General features: G+C 46.6%; 1 protein-coding gene across 1 annotated transcript; it reads left to right on the forward strand.

Moving 5' to 3' along the window:
* The first annotated feature begins 10,994 nt into the window (after positions 1-10,994).
* Positions 10,995-22,370, forward strand: LOC121332643 (methylcrotonoyl-CoA carboxylase beta chain, mitochondrial-like). Its single transcript, XM_041398317.1, has 13 exons — positions 10,995-11,122; positions 12,208-12,580; positions 14,806-15,002; positions 15,874-16,052; positions 16,841-16,921; positions 17,109-17,287; positions 18,017-18,209; positions 19,242-19,333; positions 19,518-19,674; positions 20,219-20,341; positions 20,714-20,856; positions 21,193-21,274; positions 22,185-22,370. The coding sequence occupies exons 2-13, from the start codon at positions 12,219-12,221 to the stop codon at positions 22,266-22,268; spliced, it is 1,872 nt and encodes a 623-aa protein (XP_041254251.1). The 5' UTR covers positions 10,995-11,122; positions 12,208-12,218; the 3' UTR covers positions 22,269-22,370.
* The last annotated feature ends 21 nt before the right edge of the window (positions 22,371-22,391 follow it).

A 22,391-nucleotide genomic window follows, 5' to 3' on the forward strand; every position in this document is an offset into this window, starting at 1 on the left:
AAACACTTCCCTTGCAGCTCCACTGGGATGCTTCAATCTGTCTTGCTAAAGAGAAAAAAGAGATTAATCATTCTTGTTTTGTGTTTTTTATTCTGAAGGCTTGATTCTGACAGTGAAAGCAATTTGTGGGCCTCAGCTGGGATGCAGACACTTTCCTCCTGTTGTTTGAGTCATACCCACCTTATTTTATCCAAGTTTTTCGAAATAACTCTCTGAAAGGTCAATCTTAGTTTAGTAATTGGGATTTGGGGGGTTTGGTAGGAACACTCTCGTTCCAAAGCATTAACCTGGACATGTTATTCAAGGAAGGAAAAATCCCTCCCCCTTTTCTCTGGATGCCAGAGTGAAGGTGACACTGTCTGCTTACCTGTTTGCCTCTCTGGAGAGGTGAGCAATGAGCAGAATTTGCCTGAATTCCTTCTGCACAGGAGAGCTGAGCTGGGGGGAATAATTGACTGCAGATACAGACTGACAATAAATTAGCACACCCCCAAGAGTCTGGAAGGAACAGAGGAGGAGCAGTGAGTCATTCCTGAGTCATAGAGCCTCCCTGGATTTATCCTGGGATGAGGTACTGCACGCACCACTCCTTGATCTGGTCTGCCTCGAAAGGACAACCCTGAAAATAATTGTGGAAAAATAAATGCTAGCAGCAATCATTCCTTGGCAGCAGCAGGCTTTATTATGTTGTGTAAGAGCCTCCCTGTATCAGTGTTTTGATAAGAAATGGAGGAAAAGATGCAGAGCAGGTTGGTTTGGCTGCTCAGGCACGCTGCAGTCAGGGGCTGTCCCATCAGCCCCTCAGCCCTTGGCAGGAGCTGTGGGGGCTCTTTGGGGAGGGTTTTGGGGATCAGTCAGAAATCCCTGCTTTGTTCAACAGGCAACACTTGCTGTGCTTTTCTCCCCTCCTCTTTTCTTAAAGGCTGTGCCAGCTGGGAGCTTTTTCCCTGCTCAGCACTGTTTGATGCCTGAGGGCCCAGGGATGTCCCAGCCCTGGTGTGCTCAGCTCCCCTTCCTGAGGGCAGAGGGATGGAGAGACCTCTGGCACGAACAAATCGTCCTGCAATCAAAACCAGCTGGCTTTGCACTGGGTGGGAGCCACCACCGGGGAATACCAATTGTACCAGGAGCTTTCCCAGCCCGGCAAATCTCACAGAAAGGATCTGTGCCCATCCTGAATTCCTTGTTCCAGGAGCAGAGGTATGTGGAAAGCCCTGTGCTCCAGTGTGCTCCGGGGTGGCTCTGCTTCCACTCTGATATTCCAAGGATTGCATTCATTAAAGTTTTTGGTGAGCTGATAAAATTCTCTGTCTGGCAAGGAACTCTCAGCCGTGCCAGATAAAACCTGTGTTTTCTGCTTGGTTTGCAGCTGGAGGGGCCCAAGCAGAGCCAGCACATGATAAACTCCAGGAATGCAGGGAGGAGGAGGAACAGTTCCTCCCCCAGTAAGGATCTATCAGATCAGGTTGCTCCATCTCTGTAACTTCACCCTGAACCTCCCACCTTGTTCCAAATTTGAACAGACAACAGGTTAATTAAAACTGAACAGGCTTTCAAACTCAGGGAGGGACCAGGAAGTTAAAACAACCCCAGGAGCTCAGCTGAGGGTGCAATGGATCCGGAGAGCTATGATTGCTCCTTGTCTAACAGACGTCTTTGGGCTTATTAGATCTCTTTCCTTGTGAAAGTTTTATGAATCTTGAGTGCATTTAATGGACTATCTTGGCAGGGGTCTGTCTTAGTAACAGTTTTATTTTAAAGACAATGAATGTTCACTGTGAAAATTCATTTTCCTTTTTGTTCTTGACTGAGAGAGGTATTGATAAGACCCAGAGGATGAAGCTTTCAGAACTAAGTATCATAAGCTTTTAAAATGTTTGTAAATAAATAAATTTCCCTATTCCTATTTCTTTTGCACACACCAAGTATGGTAAAAAATGAGAGATTTGGGTTAAAAATTAATGCTGAGTGTAAGATTTAATGACCTGATTGTGGTGGACACTGTGCTGAACCATTCAGTGTCACCAGTGGAGAAAAAAGCCAGAGTCATTGGAAATGTCATTGCACAAGAAGGAGCCTTTATATCTGTGGCTTTTCTACCAGGTGGAGTCCTGGTTCATGAGCCATTTTTAATTCCTGCTGCATGAGTAGCAGTTCTCATGGAATGGTTTGGGTTGGAATTGACCTCAAAGCTCATCCTGTGCCACCTCTGCCATGGCAGGGACACCTTCCACTGTCCCAAGGTACTCCAAGCCCCAGCCTGGCCGTGGGCACTGCCAGGGATCCAGGGGCAGCCACAGCTGCTCTGGGCACCCTGTGCCACGGTCTCAGTAAGAAACAATCTAAAGAAAACAGAATTCCCCATGAAAATCTCCTTGAGATCAGGAAAAGAGCAACTCCCAAGTGACAAGACAATGGGCTGTCAGTGAATTCTCCCAGCCCTGGATTCTGCTATGCTGAGGCCCAACATTCCAAAATATCTCCATTCTCATTTTTCGATAACTCCAAAAAATCACCCAAAAGCTGCAAGAGGGAGGTGCATTGAACTTGGGTTTGCTCCTGTGCCCAACCTGGCAGAGGGAGCAGCACCTGAGAGACCCTCTGGGGCCAATCCATGTCTGGAATGCCGGGAGCTGCCAGCCCTGCTCTCCTCTGGCAGTGTCCCAACACCAGCCGCGCCCGGCAAAGAAAGAGCAGGCAGGAATTCGCAGCATTCCCCCTCGGATTAATCCCGGCCGTCCCGCTGCGCCTCAGCGAGCTGCGCTGGGATTCGGAGCTCTGCGGGGGAGGGAGAGCTGCTGATTCCTCTGAGCTGCTGGGCAGAAGTGGCACAGAGAGCAAGGAAGGGTCGGGGTACAGAGCCCCTGATGCCTCAGGTTTTGGGTTTTCTATTCTCAGACTCTGAGCTGCTTTAGTGTGTGGGGCTGGGTTCACAGGAGGGGATGGTGAGCTCTGTGCACAGAGCAGGGACACAAAACAATTCCTGCTCCAGCTGGGCACCAAGGACAAATGATCCAAATCTCAGGCCAGGAGCACAAACCCCGTGGGCTGCAGAGAGAAAAACAAGCAGGATGGGAGTGCAGGGGCTGAGCTGGAATTGGACACTGAACTGCAATGTGCACATGGAGCAGAGCTGATCCCAGGGAGAGACCCCGGGAGCGCTCGTGCATTTTGGGACCATTTGGGTTCATCTTGGGGGCAGCCCTGGCTGGGCTCTTGTGCTGCCCAAGGTGGATCCATGGAGGCCTTTTAATAAATCCCTACTTTATTCTTTATTCTTTAACTCCATCTAGTCTCTGTTCTAGGGCAGCCTTCACAAGGCATCACTCCTTCTCCCAGGTGGGCTCTGGAGGAACAGGGAAATTCCAGGCCCCAACCCCTCGGCAGCTGCCCCAAACCCTCCTCCCCATCTCCCTCCTTTTCAAGCTGGACAATAATTAGATATCAAATTATAACCCTCTTTTAATAATGAGATCAAATGTAGGAGTGGTGAGAAAGCTGTGGAGGTGTTAAACTTCTCAGAAACTCATCCCAGACTTGGAAAGTCACTCAGGAATCTGATTAAGCAGGTATCTCAGTACTGTGTGAAAATGTGCATGAAAATTCTAACTCTAATTATTCAAGGCTCCCAACCTGGCCTATGGGAGGGGTCCCTGCCCTTGGAATGGGTGAGCTTTAAGGACCCTTCCAACCCAAACCATTCCAGGATTCCATTCCGTGATTCTGTGAAGGTTTTCATTCTGAAATCTAGTGTGGTGACTCTGAGAATATTTACATAATACATCCATAAGTATAAATGCAATAAACAGAGCAAAAGCAACTGGCATCTGGAGTATTTAACCAATTATAAATATGAAACACAATTCTGAATTTTGCATTGAAAAAATTCACAGCAGACACATTTTGATCATACTGCAGCAAGAAAATAAATGAAAATTAATCATTTTAAACGCTGTTATAATTGAAGTTTATGTACAGACACTGTGTAATCCACCTGCAACCTTTCCTCTTTTTTAACATATTGGTATTTGTAGATTCAGATTAAATAGATTTAATAATAGATTAAATAAATTTAGATTAAATAGTTTAAAATTAAATAGATTTAGATTAAATAATATTTTTTACTATTTCTTTTACCTTTATGTTTCTCCTGAGTTCTGAAGAATCAAAAAGCTGCTGCAGATCTACAAGAAGAATTCCTGATGCAACAGCCACTCCTGCAGTTCTGGCATTAATGAAGCTGTTAATTACATCCCTGCTCTTCTGCTGAGACCAGAAGGTAATGCTCAGAGACCTAAAAATGAAAATTTTGGTTATATTTTCAAAGTTTAAAATGTTACAGCTGGAAATCTCTTGGAGGTTTTGTGGAGAAGTCCCCTCTGCTAACTGCTAATCCCACCGTGGTTTCTGGAATTTCTGTAGCATCATCTCTGTGGATATTCCAAAGTTCCCTGTTTGTTGCCTGGCTGATCAGGACTGCATTTACTGGAAGCAAAGGGAGCTGCACATCCAGAGCACCAGTTCCATGTGCCACAGGAAGCTCTCAGTGACACCTGCCAGCAGAACTGTTTCTCCATCCCTTTTCCCCATCCTATGGATATGTTCTGCCTTATTCATAGAAATTCCTGGTCCAGCACCTACACCAGGACAAGATAATCTGCAACCAGTGGATTTCCACATCCAGTCCTGCTCTCACAGTCCTGATTTTACTGCATTAAAGTCACTGCCAGGACACTGAAATTTCCTTCCCTTTCTTTACAATTATCCAGAACAGCTCCTTAGAAGTACCTGTGTGCTTCCAGTTTGAAAGCCTGTGTTCATTTTTTTTTACTTCATTTCTAACAATACCAGCTAAAAATATCTCCATCAGAATGAAGAACCCACTGTCAGGGGGTTTTGTCACCTGAAATTATTCACTTGTGGCCATCAAGGCTGAATGCTGGAGAGAGGATCCAGTCAAACAAACTGGGGGAAATTTGAAGGCCTCTTCTATGCACCAACAGGGCTGAGAGCTGCAGTAGGTGAGCCCAGCTTAAAAAGATTTTGAATCAAAGGAACTTTCCCATGCCTTCAGGATTCCAAGGAGGCTTTTTCCTTGAGAATCCCACCCTCCCTCTCCAGCCCAGCTGAAGGGCTCCCTGCTGAGCCAATGTTTCTCACACACAGCTCAGTTAAACCAAGGCTCTCAGATGGAAGATGATCCAAGTGCCCTGGAGAGGAGAGGTAACCCATGGGGGGCTGGAGAAACCAAACCCTCCCACCAAGCCTCTAAAATGTACCTTAACACTTCACAGGATGCTCTAACTCTGATTTTAATTTTTCCCTCTTTTTCTGGCATCATTAATTATTCACTGGTTCATACCAGTGGCATAATTTTTAGTGCACCAAATTTAGCAAAACATGTTACCAATAGCTAAAATTATTATTAATATATCAAGGGAGTACATGCAAACCAAGGGTAAAACAATTCCAGTCTGAAGAGGCAACAGAATTTTCACAAAAAATCTAACTATTAATTTTTAATCATGATTCCGTTTGAGCTGTAAATATTCACACAGGGCTTACCAGCAGGAGTAAAATAAGCTACTTGTTGTGTAAATCCATGGGTTCTTGGAGAGTGGGGGGTTGTAGCTCTGATGTTTGCCAGAGGTTGAGATGCTGAAGTGATTTTTTGGAACACCATTTCTGTTCTGTCACTGCAAAATGTGAATTCACATGGTACCAATTACTGGATCTTGGACAAAACAAGTAGCAGTGAGAAGAAACCCCTGTGGTTTTTATGAGAATAGTAAGTAGAAGTCAAGAAAACATTTCATGCCAAGTGGATCAGGAAAACAGGAACTGGAGGAGGATTTTCTGGTACCACTGCAGCATCTTGCATGTGAATTTCTATGTATTGTTCCTTAATACTCAGTTTTATTGCTGAAACTTCCCACCATAACTCAAGGTAGAGATATTTTACAGATCATGGCAAATTTCATGGAGTTCAAAGCTCAGAAATTAGGTTTTTGTCTTCAGAAATGTGCTCCATTATTTCAAAGCTATCCAGCTTTGCTGAGGACTTTACTGTCACAGAGTGGGGCTGCTGGCTAATGGGGTGTCCCAGCCCCACAAGGAGGGTTAGACTCTTCAAGCATACTTATTTATCCACCAGGATCCTGGAAAAGTGCAGAAGAGAGGACAGAAAACTACTTGCAGGGCTTTTTTTCCTGATTTTGGTACTGTATCACTCTGGCCTCTTTCTGTGGTGAGCAAATCACAGTAAATGGTATTTTTATCCTTTTATATATTACATGCTTGCAAAAATTGCTGACAGAAACTGCCAACAGGCTGCTCTAATCACTATAATGCTGCTTCACTGGCAAAAAAAAAAAAAAAAAAAAAGCCTTTAGCCTTTTTGCTTTAACCCAGACCATCTGCTTTGGGGGCTTTTAATGATGCAACTACGCTGGCATTTACAGAATGAAAACTTCTCTGCTGTGACCTCAGAGTGGGGGATCGGCTCTAAGGGGATGGGAAGGAAGAAGGGGGATGTTAAACTGGTCTGAAGGAGGCAAGAGATGCATGAGAAAGGTGTGGAGCTGCAGATTTGGAACACATCTAACCTCAATTCTTCTTTCAAGTAACGTTTTCCTGAAAACAAACACGTCACATCCCCCCAAAGGTGCTGTGAGTAACAGCAGCTCCCACAGCATGGATGGGATATTTACCCAGTGATTCACCCCCTTCCTCCAGTGTTTATCTCTCTGCCCTGACCACATCCAGTCACCAATTACTAGCTGGGAATGGCCTTACAAACCCATGGGCAAGGCACTCCAAACGCTCGGGCACAGCCTGAGGCTTTGGTGTCAGCTCTCGGTGCCAGGGGTTTGCACAGGGGAATAAATCCATCAGCACTTTCCTGGAGTTTGCAACTGGATCTGCATCTCCTCTCACCCACAAAGAGCTTCTGGATTACCTCAGAACACTCTTGGTTAGGCCTTTGAAACAGGAAGCAACAGTTCTTCACACAGTTGTTGCATTTCAAACTGTACAAGAGCAGCTGCTCAGAGGTTTCACACACCTGTGCAGGTAAAACCAACAGGTTTTGGCCCATGAAAGTTATTTTTCTTCTGACTTGGGTATCATCACCAGTTACCTGCATTCTCAGAAAAAAATTCTGTTCTTTACAGTTCTTACCAGTGCAATTTAGGACAGACTGGCCCTGCAATAGGGAATTGTACACCCTATTAATTATGTACGCACTGTTAGTTATGTACATGTTATTAATTATGCCTTAATCAGAAGATAATTCTATTCCTCTAAGATAATTCTTCTCTTTTTGCTCTGTGCACTTTTTGCAGGAGTAAGGCAACCAGATACTCACATTTCTCGGTGGTGGAAGCAAGAGGACACATTGTTTGTCTTCTCCAAATCAGCTGTGACTCCACAATTGGAGTTATTCTGGGATTGTTCTTGGGATTGTCAACTCTTTGTGGCAGCAGGCTGAGAAGCAGGGAAGGCTAAACTGGAGTTAAAAATACTGTGACACTGGTAAATGATGTGGGAAATGATTGTGGCTAATACATAATTTTTTAGAGGTGTTGTAATACAGCTGCTGTCTCATACAGCTGTGATGAACAAATAGTGCACACAACTTCCATGACTCAATGGATCACCCTCATCTTTTGGCACAGCTTTGGAAGACAACCCTGGATCTCTGTCTGGGGATTCATAAAACCTCAAACCACCCAAAATAAGAGGCTGAGTAGTATGGGAGCATCTGATAAAACCCTCAGTGGGAATGGCATTTTACTTACTGAGGGTCAGGCTCCCAACTTCTCCTGTGTCTTCCAACTACTTCATTTAACTCCTTGTGTTCTCTTGGATCTTCCAGTAACTAAAATAAATACACTTCTTAATATTTCATATCAAATCCAGACTCTCCCTCAGCACACCTGCACAGGCTCAGCTCTTCCTTTGGGGTAGATGCCAACAAGTAAGATTCTCACACACATCAAGTGAAAATTACTTTCTTATCGAATTTTTTTTTGAGTCAAATCTATTTTAGAATAAGTCCTGAAAAACGCCCCAGGAAGTGAGAATTACTTTCTTATCGAATTTTTTTTTGAGTCAAATCTATTTTAGAATGATGTAAGTCCTGAAAAACGCCCCAGGGCTGTCCAAGTCTGTTAGCACTTCTAAGTAAACAAAAAACCCCTGCTTTAATTTAGCCCAATTTCCAGGCCACCATGGTCAGATCCCAACTAAAAGCTCTTTGGGCACTAAAAAACAAAATCTAAATATGAAACAGAAGCTCCACAAGGAGGAGGGCTCTGTGGGAACCCTCCTGCCTTTGGTCTGACAATCCAAAAAGTGTGTTCTGGTTTCCCCCAGCATCCGGTGCACTCCAGCAAAGTTTCTAAGTTTAAGCTTCACTCAGAGCTTCAGTGTTCCTTAAATGGCACAGCTCAGCTTGGCTGGCAGAGCTGCAGCTCATGGTAAAGGAAGCCACCACCACATGAACGTTTTCCCTAAATGCTGCTCTATATATTCTCAATGCTCAGCTCAGGAGTCTCTAAAATAAGCTCCTAAAATAACAACTTCAAACACTTCACAAGGCTGCAGCCTCTCACAGGGGCTGGGTTTTCCTACCTCAGGGTGCCTTAAACAAAGGATGCTCCATGCCATGACAGGAGAGGAAGGCTGAGCCCAGCTGGAGGACTAACATAAGTCAATTAGGATCCGTTGGCTCTTAATTAGAGGATTTGTTATTTATCCCAGGCTGCCTCCCAGTACAAACTGGTGGCTGACACCTTCTCTCTGGAATAAACAGGCACTCAGAGATGTGGGGGCTGTTTCTTTCTCCTTTAATCTGAGCAAACAGCATTTAACTTTCATAAGAATGAAATTAAATGACTCTTTTAAGCCTGAGTGAAAACCCCTTCTGTTGCATGCAGCAAGTCCTGCCTGTGACCACTGGTTCTATCTACTGGAAAACCTGTAAAATAATAAAGAATCAGTGAATCGTTCAGGCTGGAAAAGAGCTTTGAGGTCATCAAGCCCAGCTGTTAAACCAGCACTGCCAAAGCCACCACAATATAAGCCAAGAAAACAACAGCAAATGGTATTTATAGAAAATCTGCACATTAAAGTCACATATAATGAAATTGCTATGCAACACCAGTGATTCAGATATAATGTCTCCTATGGAAGCCTAACAATTATAGAAAATGAAATAAGCATGAAACTATAATTGGACAAGAGTCACTGATACATTCACAGAACAGAGAACTCAAAAATCTTATGAATCCAGGGAAATGGTATGTGGGTCAAGTTTAAAAGAGCCCAGAAACACCAGGGAGCCCAAGTCTCACTTCAAACACATATCCAAGTGTTTGCATCTGCAATTCCTCCTCCAGAAAGCTGAGCACCACCACCAACTCTCTGAAATTCAGACTTCTTCAAATGTATTCTGCTTTACAGGGATTTCTGTCACCGCTCCTTCCTTCCCATTATCACCTGCACCACACAGAGCACAAAAATTCACATGATATCCCACAGGAAATGCAAAAGATGTCTGTAAAGCTGCACAGTGACTCTGTCTCCTCTTCAGCTCTTCACAAGTTTCTCAAAGTGTTGGGAGAAAAAGAGCTCTGGCTACACCAGGGAAGGAGGGAAGAAATGAAGTGAGCAACAGCCATTCCCAAAAATGCCCCAAAGCAGCCTGCATGGTGCAGCAGCTGCTGAATTCATGTGTGGGCTCCATCAGGAAGCTCTTGTGGGTGTAGCAGTCCCCATAACATGCCTGGATCATTGATTTTGTTAAATGTCATTGTTCAGTCCAGGGGAGCCCCCGGAGCTGCTGCAGGGCTGGAGCCCCTCTGGAGCCAGGCTGGGAGAGCTGGGGGTGCTCACCTGGAGAGGAGAAGGATCCAGGGAGAGCTCAGAGCCCCTGGCAGGGCCTGGAGGGGCTCCAGGAGAGCTGGAGAGGGACTGGGGACAAGGCATGCAGGGACAGGACACAGGGAATGGCTCCCACTGCCAGAGGGCAGGGATGGATGGGGTATTGGGAATTAGGAATTGTTCCTGGCAGGGTGGGCAGGCTCTGGTAGTGGTGAATCTGCAGTGTCTGTGCTGCCCTTGAGTGCTACCTTTGATCTGGCAGAGCATGTCTGCCTGCTGCTCCCGGGGCTCTCCCTGGTCCAGCACAGACCTTCTCCCTGTCACAGGGTTTGGGACAGCCACAGGGACAGCCACAGGGACTCAGGCACATCCCCTGGGACAGCAGCACCTCCTCCCACAGCTCCATCTGAAATGAGCTTCCTGCTACAAGGGTGCACAGCACTGAAAAGTGTCCTGTCTGCTACAACTGTAAAAGGACAGCAAATATTATTTTAAATTATTATATCTCAGGAAATTTTAATTATTACCTTCGAGATTTTTTATTAACATATATACCCTATTTACCTACGAATTCCAGCCCATGTTGGATACTTTCACTCACGAACATATTAGTCATCCCTTAATTATTGCTACCCAGCCTTATTAATATGTATAATACGGATAAAGAGCTCCCTGGCAGGGATGCATTTTAATGAAGGCACTGAAAGGCAACACAGAGTAATTTCTAGAAGGTTGTGCCATGGTTGACAATGGCAAACCAAAGCAGCCCAGACATGGGATGAGGTGTGGAAGGAGAAAAGTCAAATTCGTTTCAATATTCTATAAACTTGATTTGAGAGGACACCTGTGGCACAGGACGCACAAGGAAGGGGACAGCGAGTGCGCTGGACACCCGGGGCATGGGACAGAGGGCACAGGACACCAGGGACAGAGGACACACATGGCACGGGACACACACCGAGGGCACAGGACACCAGGGACAGAGGACACACATGGCACCAGACACACACCGAGGGCACAGGACACCAGGGACAGAGGACACACATGGCACGGGACACACACCGAGGGCACAGGACACCAGGGACAGAGGACACACATGGCACCGGACACACACCGAGGGCACAGGACACCAGGGACAGAGGACACACATGGCACGGGACACACACCGAGGGCACAGGACACCGAGGGCGGGCCGTCCTGCGGAGCCGCCCCGACAGGCGGGCGGGGACCGCACGGGGTAAGGAAAGGGCGGTGGCGGCGGGGTCTGCCTGGCCGGGCGGGCACGGGGTGGGCGGGGAGCGGGGCCAGCGGGGCCGGGGAGCGCCGGTGCAGAGGCCGCGGCCCCGCGCTCCCTACCCGGCCCGGGCGGCCCCGGTCCCGGCCCCGCCGCGCTCCGCAGGCCCGGCTGGGCCCTCCCGGCACGGCCCGGTGCGAGGCTGTCCCCTCGCGGCCGCCGTGGCACGGCAGGGACCGGGGGTGTCCCCTCACGAACCCCGCGGGAACCGGGGGTGTCCCCTCACGGCCCCCGCGGGAACAGGGGTGTCCCCTCATGGCCCCCGCGGGAACCGGGGGGGTCCCCTCACGATCCCTGCGGGAATCGGGGCTGTCCCCTCACAATCCCTGCGGGAACCGGGAGTGTCCCCTCACGATCCTTGCGGGAACCGGGGGGGTCCCCTCATGGCCCCCGCGGGAACAGGGCTGTCCCCTCACGGCCCCCGCGGGAACGGGGATGTTCCCTCAAAGCCCCTCTGGTACAGAGATGTCCCCTCACGGCCCCCGCGGGAACAGGGCTGTCCCCTCACGATCCCTGCGGGAACCGGGGGTGTCCCCTCATGGCCCCTTTGGTACAGAGATGTCCCCTCACGGCCCTCCCGGGTACAGGGTTGTCCCCTCACGACCCCAGCAGGAACAGGGGTGTCCCCTCACAGCTCCCGTGGGTACAGGGTTGTCCCCTCACGGCCCCCGCGCGAACAGGGGTGTCCCCTCACGAACCCCGCAGGAACAGGGGTGTCCTCTCACGACCCACTGGAGTCAAAGTGGCTCCTCACGATCCCCCGTATCAAAGCGGGAACCAGTGGTGTGTCCCCTCACGACCCCTGCGGGAAGACGGGAGCCAGGAGTGCCGCCTCTCCACCTCCGACGCAGGGTTGGAGTCAGGGTGTCCCCTCACGGCCCCCGCGGCAGGGCAGGCAGCGGGGTGTCCCCTCACGGCAGAATGGAGTCGGGGGGTCCCCTCATGCCCCGCTCCCGAGGCGAAGGGACCGCGCTGCACCTCAGCCGAGGGAACCCGCTCTTTAATTCCTGTCACTCGTTGTCCCTCAGCTCTCGGGGCCATGTGGAGCCCGGCCCAGCTGTGCGCCCTGGGCCGGCGGCGCCCCGGGCCCTCCGTGCCGCTGCAGCCCCTGACCCGCCTGCTCCAGAGGGAATATCGGGAACAACCCCCGCTCCGCCTGCTCCAGAGGGAGTATCGGGAGAACACCCCTTTCTGCCTGCTCCAGAGGGAATACCGGCAGCTGCCGCTGCTGGGGCAGGGCTGGGGAAGGACACAGCACCTGCCTCCCCGCCGGTTTTTAAGTAATAAACCCAAATCCAGGTGCCATCCCAAAACATTCCCGGTTCTAGACGGATGTGTCCCCGCCGCGTACCGAGATGCGTTCCAAGAGAATTTAAGGAACAGCGAGGCTGCGATTAAAAGGTAATAAAGCGGTTTTGTGGGGTTTTTAGAGCGTTGCTATTTGTGACATAGTATAAGAGTCAATTATGTATTGAAGGACAATTTAGAGACTTTTAACATGGGACAATTCTTGCCCCATGGAGCAATGCAGCTGCCCAATCCCTGGAAGTGTCCAGGGCCAGGTTGGACAGGGCTTGGAGCAGCCTGGTGTCCCTGCCCACGGCAGAGGGTGGCACTGGATGAGCTTTGAGGTCCCTTCCAACCAGTCCGTGAAATGTTGACTGAAATGCCCAAATCGAGGTGCAAACTATTTGAAACAGTGCCATGTGTTGGTTTTGCGTATATTGCCAAGAAACACTTTTTCCAGACCTACGTAGCATTTGTTTCCATGGAGCAATGCAGCTGCCCAATCCCTGGAAGTGTCCAGGGCCAGGTTGGACAGGGCTTGGAGCAGCCTGGTGTCCCTGCCCATGGCAGAGGGTGGCACTGGATGAGCTTTGAGGTCCCTTCCAACCAGTCCGTGAAATGTTGACTGAAATGCCCAAATCGAGGTGCAAACTATTTAAAACAGTGCCGTGTGTTGTTTTGTGTATGTTGCCAAGAAATACTTTTTCCAGACCTACCGTGTTGCGTTTTGAATGCAAAGACGTAAATGGTGACTCACACACTCCTGACAGTAGGGGATGGGTGCTGCAGTCCATCATCATTAACAGATAAAACGAAAAAATGTGTTTTATGTGTTTGTCCCGAAGGATCAGATGGCACAGTTGCAAAGGGCTTTGAGGGGAGTGATCCGGGAGCTGGAAGCAAAGCTTTGCAAAACACACTGTGCCCTCCTGTGGTGGCATTGAGGACATGATTAAAATCCTTTTCCTCCGAAGTTTTTCCAGCCTCCAGAGTGTGCAGGGAGCCACGCTCACATAACAGAATCACACACAAAGGGCTGTGTGAGCCTTTGTGTCAAACAACATTTACAGTTAAAGGCGATGCATCTCAGGGGAAAATGTGTTTGAAATCAAGGAAGAACTTGGTTTATTTAAGACCAAAGTTGAGATACCACGTTTGTTTACATTTATTCAGTTTTTTACCTATACCTGGTGCTGCCCTGACAATACCATTGGGTAATCACTTCCTCCCTGTGACACTGCAGTATTCCCTGCTTTTAGTATATCTTCCAGATTTATTAATTTATTCCACTTCCCAGTTACTGATTTTTGTCAGATAAACTTGTTGCAGGGCCTGACAGAGGAAGCTCTTGGCTGGATTATTCCCAAGAGCAGGTGGAACATGCAGGTTCATGCTGAATTAGGACGGGCACATTATAATATCCTCATTATTATATATTATATTATTGGCTTTATTAAGCAGTTTTTGGCTAAGAAAAGTGAAATGTTTGCTTTAAATAATAGACCTTTGCTTTTTATTACACCTTGGAAAAACAATAATCTGAAAATGTGAATTTATCTTCATTTTCATGCCATTTGTGTGAAAACTGTGCAATATATTTAAGCTCAGTCTGCTAAAGGGTAACTTGTAAGGAAAATGGTTTGGGTCAGGAGGGCCCATGGCAGGGACACCTCCCAATGTCCTGGGCTGCTCCAAGCCTCATCCAGCCTGGCCTTGGGCACTGCCAGGAATCCAGGGGCAGCCACAGCTGCTCTGGGAATTCTATTCCAGGGCCTGCCCACCCTGCCAGCCAGGAATTCCTTCCCAAAATCCCAATATCTAAATCTACCCACATTCAGCTCACAGCCACTCCCTGTCTCCTGTCCCTCCATCCTTGTCCCCAGTCCCTCTCCAGCTCTCCTGGAGCCCCTCCAGGCCCTGCCAGGGGCTCTGAGCTCCCCCTGGATCCTTCTCCTCTCCAGGTGAGCACCCCCAGCTCTGCCAGCCTTGGAGCATTCCCAGAGGGAAGAACCTCAGCTCTGTTTCCCAGCAGGGCTTTTCTCCAGAGGGGCTCCAGCCCTGCAGCAGCTCCGGGGCCTCTTCTGGGCAGTGCAGGATGAGCTTCTCATCCAGCAACACCCCAAATCCTCCCAGTCTCCTTCTCCCACAGCCCGTGTTTGCCCTTGGGATTTTCCCGGCCCAGAGCAGGACCTGCACTCGGCCGTGTTGAACTCCTGAGGTTCCTGCGGCCCCACCTCTCCCGCTGTCCGTGTCCCTCCGGAATCCACCTCTCCTCTCCGGCGTGTCTCCTCACCCCGCAGCTTTTCCCCATGAGCGAAACTTCGGGTTTTACCCGTCAGGTACTCGGAGCTGCTGGAGAGGGTGAAGGAAGGAGGGGGTCAAAACGCCGTCCTGAGGCACACGCAGCGCAACAAGAAGGCGTTCGTGCGGGAGCGCCTGAGGCTGCTGCTGGACGATGCGCGTTTCCTGGAGCTGTCCCCCCTGGCAGGGCTGCACATGCCCTACGGGGATGTCCCTGCTGCCGGCTGCCTCACGGGTAACGGGATTTGGGGGCGCTGGGAAAGGGAAACGGGCAGGGAAACGTTGCGTGGAATGAAGGTTGTGGGATGTTTTACTCTCCGAAGTGCTTTCCTTGGAAAAGTGAACACTGGTTTTGTCAAGGTCTTATTCCCAGCAGGGGAGAGTTCAGCCACTGTTGTTTTACTATAATGGGAGACACCTTTGAAAGAACAGTTTTTAATTTCTTCTAGATTTAGTTATTCTACTTACTAATTTTTGTCCCAAAAGATGCAGGGTGGTGTGTCAAATCAGCTGTTGACTCTTAAAGGAGAGGGGGCAAAGTTGCTGTGAGAAGCAGGAGCTGTGGCATACATTTTGAAATGATTTTTCAAATCACAGACAGTCGCATTTTCTATGCAGACATTGTCTCTTTAAACTGGAACAGCTCTTCAAAATGAAATGTCATTGAAATTCAATGAAATTCAATTTCATTCAATATCAGCGAAATTGCATTTTGAAGAGTGGTTTCAGTTTAAAAAGTAACTAGAAGAACAGTGTGAAAACCCTTTTTTTCCTCACAGATAGTTATATTTTCCAGCTTTATGGGGTAATTTTTCACTGCCTTCCCTTTTATCTCAAGGGTTGGGAGTCACAGTGTATTTTTTTCTGTTACATTATCACCAGAAGTAAGTAAATTTATTTGAGGTTCTTCTCTCATTTAGATGAATTTTTAAATACTGTAATTCCAGAGAACAGTGTAGATTTTTTTTTTTCCCTGTGTGGTATTTTCAAGTTAATTTGGAGCTTCTTGATGTAGCATTACTGAGAAAAACTCCTGAAAAAGTCAAAAGGTTTTCCCCCTTGCTTTGGCTGTTGCTTTAAATAGATATGTGTGGTACTGCTTGCAGGAATTGGCAGAATCAGTGGGGTCTGGTGTGTCTTCATTGCAAATGATGCCACTGTGAAAGGAGGAACCATTTACCCAATTGGAGTGAAAAAGCAATTGAGAGCCCAGGAAATCGCCATGGAGAACAGGCTGCTGTCTGTGCACCTGGTGGACAGTGGGGGAGCCTTCCTACCCCTGCAGGTACTGCTGGCACTCTGCAGAGCAGAAAATATCAGTATTTATTTCATCCCTTGGGCTAGTCCTGCACCTCCCACCTGAGCAGGGGTTAGGAAATCCAGTGAGTGTGCTGAACTGCTTTTGTGTCTTTATACACAGTGGGAGGTGTCTATTTTCACTCCAGAATCTCTGAAGTGTTCTGTATTTTATTGTCCTCTTTGTGCCAGTGGTGCACTAAGCTCTATGGCCTTTAAAAGTGGAGGTTTTGCAATTCTGACAGCAAAATAAGAATTTGAACAGGTTCTTTTATGAAATGCAGAGATCATCCTGTCAGAGAGACTGTAGTTGTTCTCTCTCCACACTGAGGGCAAGCACACAGGAAAAGTTACCTGGAATTTTAAAGTTATTTAAAATTATTAAATGTTAAAAGTTACCTGGAAGTTTACCCGGAATTGTATCCAAAACTAAGCAAAAAAGGAAACTGCTGAAGGCATTTCACAGATGAAGTAGAACTACCACCCTTCCCTTCTCCACATTTACAGTCAGTTTGTGTAGAATATATTAATTTCAGGAAAAAAATCACAAAACTTAATCTGTGCTTTCAAAGCAAATGGATCTTTTTGGGGGATTTCACAGTGTATAAAGGAATAAAGACCATAATGAATGCTGTATATGAAAGGCTCAGGAGTGATGATTAATGGGGACCTTCCCAGTGTCAGTTTTGGTGTGTTTGGGAATGAATGGAGTGAAAGGGAAGCATCAACTTTCACAGTTACCATTGAAAATCTCTTTTTCTTTTCCCTGTCCCTCAGTCAGAGCTGTTTCCTGACAAGCTGCACGGTGGCAGAGTTTTCTACAATGAGGCAATCATGTCTGCCATGGGAATCCCTCAGGTACAGTGGCTTGGGGAGTGAGTGCAGGGGGGAGTAGGAAAGGAGTAATTGTGTAGTAAATTTTGTGCTGTCTCTGGTTTGTTCCCCAAGCTGTGATTTAGCACTTTCTGCACTTCTGAAACAACTTTGGGCTTGGCTTTGCCTTTCCTGTCCCCTCTGCAGCCCTGCTGTGTCTGTGTCCCCTCAGGTGGCCGTGGTGTGTGGCTCCTGTGTGGCTGGAGGTGCCTATGTGCCCACCATGGCCGAGGAATCCGTGATCATTGATAAAATTGGGACACTGTTCCTGGCTGGACCACCCCTGGTGAAAGCTGCCACGGGAGAAGATGTCTCTCCTGAGGACCTTGGAGGAGCCAGGCTTCACTCACAGTATGTGGAGTATTCTCAAAAAAGGGAATTCAGCACTCTCAGCCTGACAGGAATGTGGCATTGGCATTTCAGAGCAGGGCTAAGGGTGGAACCTGTGGTTACACTGGCTTGCCTTCTCAGGTTCAGGGGTTTGGGTTAAATCAGCCAAATGGAAGTAAAATGAGGTTATTGATGGGGTGAGGCAGGGACTGGACAGGTTGGATTTGGGTCTCTGTTGTTCCACATACTTCTTGAACAACTTCAGGCAAGTAATTTCCTCTGTGCCTCACAGTGAGCAGCTACAGAAGAGGGATGCTGTCTTCTCTTTTCCAAGGGTTTTCCAGAATAAACATATTTAACCCAATTTTGCTACATGGAATACATTCCTATCTTTATATCTTGGCTGCAACCACTTATTTTGAAATAATTCCTGAAGTTTGCTTTCCTCTTTTCCCTTTTTGATATTGTCTGCAACAACAGCATATCAAACATAGATGCCAAGATCTTTGTTTAATCCAGATAAACACAAAAGTCACAGGGAAAAACAGCTCCTTACTGTGAATTTAGTTTGGGATTGGACTGCATGGAAATTCCACTGAGTGGCTGCTTTCAGCTCATTCATACAGAAACAAATCACACAGTATTTCCACAGGGCATTTGGAGAGCCTCAGCTTTTTTCCTAGAGTTTGTGTTTTCTCTCAGGATTCAGAACTCATTAATTGAATGCTAATTAATGTCTGTCTCTCCTAGAGTCAGTGGCTGCAGTGACCATTTTGCACCCTCAGAGGAGGAGGCCTATGAGTGCATTCGTAATGTTGTCTCTACCTTAAACTATGAGCCAGTGCCAGAGCAGGACAGGGAGCCTGACAGTCCCTTGTACAGCCCTGAGGAGCTCCTGGGCCTGGCACCACTGGGCTACAGCTGCACTCTTCCTGTCAAACTGGTAAGGGAACAGGGATTTCATTCCTGCATCCTTCACTCTGCTCCATCCCACAGCTCCAGATGTTATTCTGGATTATTACCTTGTCTGTTGCCAGCCTGTCTTAAGCCTGAAACAGAGCAGGATGACAATAGTTCTGTGGGATTACAGAAAAGATTTAAATTTATTATTAAAATATTTGTAATAAATAATTTATATTTACTGTAGAAATATTTAAATGTTTATTATACAAATATTGAAATACCTGAAATCCTGCTGGAGATAAAATAATCCCAGATTGTGCCAGTGCTGCCCAGCTGTTTCCATGCACTATTGGGATGCTTTCTTTATGTCTTACACTGTGTTGGCTGCCTTGAGAACATACACCCCTTTAATGTCTGTGTTTCCCTTCCCCTGCCTTTTTGTTTCTTCCCCCAAGCATTCAAATAATGTAAAAGAAATGGTGAAATTACTGACTGGAAAAACAACACCACTCAAATCAAACTTGTTTGAGGTAGGGAGAGACACTGAAGCTTAAGCAGAGACATGCAGAGCTGCCCACACTGTTTCCATTGTGTTCTACATGAGATTTTGTCTCCATGGATGTGAATGCAGTATCTTTTCCTGCAGGGCTAAGTCCCTGCACTTGAGGGAATTGACTGTAGAAAGCTTTGAAGGCAGCTTTTAACTCTGTTGGAAAAAAACATGAGCCTTATGAACCAAGCATTTCCTCTGCACAAAGTCTGAAACTGCACACACTGGGGTGTGGTTTTTGCTTTTTTTTACATTTTTATGCACAGGAACAATTGTGCTTTGTAAAACTAAAATAATTTTGGAGTCGACCTTTGTCTTAAAATACACAGTTGGTAATGAAACCAAACACAAATTGGATGGTTTGTGCATATTGAGCATTTAGCAATTCACCCAAAGACCCTCTGTGCCCATCTTGTGTAACTCAGATCTGCTGCTGTTTGAACAGAGCATTTCTTTTAGCAGAACTCTCCTATTTTCACCTCAGATTCTCTAGTAAAGTCAAGTCTGTGTATTTCTTTGCAGATCCTGAGCCGGCTGGTGGATGGAAGCAGATTCCAGGAATTCAAGGCTACTTATGGAACAACACTGGTGACAGGATTTGGCCATGTGGAAGGGTATGGCTGGGAACATTCCCCATCCAAACGGATGGATGTGCATTTCTCAACAGCTTTTGTGGCCTCAGCAGGTTCCACACCACTCCAGTCATTCCTAGGGTTCAAAAGGGAGAATCATGGAATTGCTGAGATTGGAAAGGACCTCTCAAATCATGGAGTCAAACTGTCCATGTTTGTTCTGTAGGCACTTGGTGGGGATAGTGGCCAGCAATGGGGAGCTGGCTCATGATGCTGCTCTCAAGGGCAGCCACTTCGTCCAGCTCTGTGGCCAGAGGGGAATTCCCATCCTCTTCCTCCAAAACACTGCTCCACAGCCAGCAGGGCCTGCAAGCATCTCACAGGTATGGCATGTTTGCTTCAAACAAATTAGTCATGCATTTCAAACGACTCTTAGCTCTTGTTGGGCCTAAAGTTAGATTTTCAGAATTATTAACTGTTAGGAAAATTAGTTTTTTAAGCACTCTTGATGAAGCTTCGTAATGACTTTGCTAATAGAAAGATTCAAGAACTTTCTCACTTGAATTTTAAGCAGGGCTGGATGCTGATAATAATACAGTTCAATAAAATGATACAGTTCAGTTGGCAAGGCTGGAAAGTTTGGGATTTGCAGTGCTTTTGGCATTGAAATACAACTTATTGATTCCTCTGCTTCCTCTGCACTTCAGAAAATTGGCTATTTCTCTTTTAAAAGTAAAGGCATTAAAGCCCAGTAGGATTTGTCCTGGGCTAAGGAAAGTAAAACCTCCATTAGATCCCAGATCTGTTTCTGCAGAACTGTAAATAAGTAAATAAATAAATAAATAAATTAGAAATACAAGTTTGTTGGGAGTGGGGAGAATCTATAACAACGTCTTAAAGGACCTAAGATATCTATTTCTATTCCAGGCAGAGGCTCATTCCAACAGGCTGAAGGCCCAGGCCTCCATGATGGCTGCAGTTGCCTGTGCTGCTGTTCCCAAAATAACCATTGTCATTGGAGGCTGCTTTGGGAGTGACAGCTACGTCATGGTATGGGTGGCACCAGTCCAGGGCTTGGGGACACACCTGTCACACTGCTCAAGTGTCACTGCAGTTCTAAAACACAGCTGGGGAACTCGAGCTCTGAACTGATATTTAAGTAAGACATGCAACAATGCATGTGATTGCTGAGAAGCAGACATGGAAGAATTAAACGTGGAAGTGCTTGGAATTCAAAATGCAATATTAAAATAGAAATATTGAGGGCAGTGGGGAGGTGGTGGTTCCTAGCACAGGGGGTCTGCCCTCATACAAATCCACTTGTGTTCCATGCTGCCTTGCCCTTGGTTGTCTCATCCCACAGACACCTTTTTGTGATTCATCTCTGTGGGTTTGTTCTGTTGTTTGGTTTTTCCCTTGTAGTGTGGGAGATCATTCAGTCCAAACTTTCTGTTCCTGTGGCCCAATGCAAGAGTTGGTCTTGTGGATTCTCAGCATTTCCCCACAGTTGCCCCAGCTGGGGACTGGACAGGAGAGGAGCTGGAGCTAAAACAGCTGAAGGCAAAGTAAGGACATTCAATATAAACCTAACAGGGATTTCATTGTTAAATCACCTACTTTTGTTCATCTTACAGAGCAACACATCCTGACTAATGAAACAAACATGGATCTACTAAAAAATATTTTAAATTTCAATGTAATTTGATGTCTTTCTGTTAGGGTCTTCCTGTTACTGCAGAATTGTCAACTCTGTTATTTGCTGGTTTCTGAATAATTTTAACAGCAGTGCTGCCCATTCTCTTCAGATGGATGGATTTGCCTGCTTTCAGCTGCAATTTCTTTTCACTGCTCTGCTGTTTTTATTGTGCTTTTAAGCCTGTTCAATTCTCTGCCCTCTCCAGGCTAGAGGAAGAAAGCAGTGCCTTTTACTCCTCTGCCAGGCTCTGGGATGATGGGATCATTCTTCCTCAAGACACCAGGAAGGTGGGTTTTCTTTTTAGGCCCTTTTATTCTCCAGTCTCACAGTGGGTGAACATGGCTCACTCAGGGCTGGCAGTGTGCTGGTTCCAGACCTGAGGCTCCCACTTCTCACTCCATGGAATTTCTCTCTGTAATTCTCATCCTGTCTCTTCCCCATTACTTTATCAAAAAAGTTTCTCTTGAATTCTGGTTACTTGACCACAGCTTTTCCTCACTGAGCCTCTCCTTTGGCTTTACCATAATTTGAATCTGCATCTGAATTCCTTTTTTCCTTATAATTACCCATATCTTCACTCTTTGGAGTTTGGCCTCCTCAGAATTCCTTTTGTTTGCAAAACATTCTTTTATCCTGGCATGTTGCTTTTTGCAATTTTCTCTTCTTGCTTTAAATTTGCTGTGTACATTTGGGGTGCTCCCCTGCCTTTTTATTGATTTGAAATTGGCAGACATCCCTCCCTCCTTTAGGTTCTTTCTGAAAGCTGTTGCCTTTGTTCTTTTATTTTTCCTTGTTACATTGTTTGTTAGCAATAAAAATCTTCCCTGCACTTCTGAAGTTTGTTTACTTGAAGATCTCAATCTGTCCTGGTTTTAGCTGGGGTTAAATCACAACACAACCCTTCTAAATATGGTACATATTTATGGAACTATGTGGATGGTAAATATTTCCATGAAGTTTATGGGAACTTTGATAACGGGAGAGCACCAAGAAGTGGTTTTAGTCCTAGAGCCCTGAAATTCCCACTTTATGAGCTATACATGAAAATAAGAGAGAGTTTAACTGTTCATGTTACCATGTTCAGTGTTTCACAAACCAAAGGAACAAATAAATAAGCACAGAACTAATGAGTTGCACTGGTTGGGGTTTTTTTTTGTTTGAGGCCCATTGTTTATATTGTTTTTTGTTTTTAATTAGGTGATTGCCCAGTGCTTGGAGATCATGGAGCAGAAGAAGTACCAGGCTGTGTCTCCCCGTTCCCATCCCATAATCAGGATGTAACTGCAGACCCCTCAAACCAGAACCCTCTACCAGAACTTTGAGTGTAAAGATTTTCTAATTCTTTGCTACCATTAATAAAAGTGTTGAACAATTGAAGACAAACAAGAATCCCAGATTGTAAAT

Source organism: Onychostruthus taczanowskii, unplaced genomic scaffold (genome assembly GCF_017590055.1).
Source record: "Onychostruthus taczanowskii isolate IOZ18803 unplaced genomic scaffold, ASM1759005v1 scaffold144, whole genome shotgun sequence".
Lineage (NCBI taxonomy): Eukaryota > Metazoa > Chordata > Aves > Passeriformes > Passeridae > Onychostruthus > Onychostruthus taczanowskii.

Bases quoted from the DNA above. Each gene is read 5' to 3' on its own strand.
- LOC121332643 (XM_041398317.1), top strand. From the start codon at position 12,219: ATGTGGAGCCCGGCCCAGCTGTGCGCCCTGGGCCGGCGGCGCCCCGGG. The intron at 12,581-14,805 runs GTAATAAAGCGG...TTTACCCGTCAG, and splicing joins AGCGAGGCTGCGATTAAAAG to GTACTCGGAGCTGCTGGAGA. The intron at 18,210-19,241 runs GTAAGGGAACAG...ATTTCTTTGCAG, and splicing joins GCACTCTTCCTGTCAAACTG to ATCCTGAGCCGGCTGGTGGA.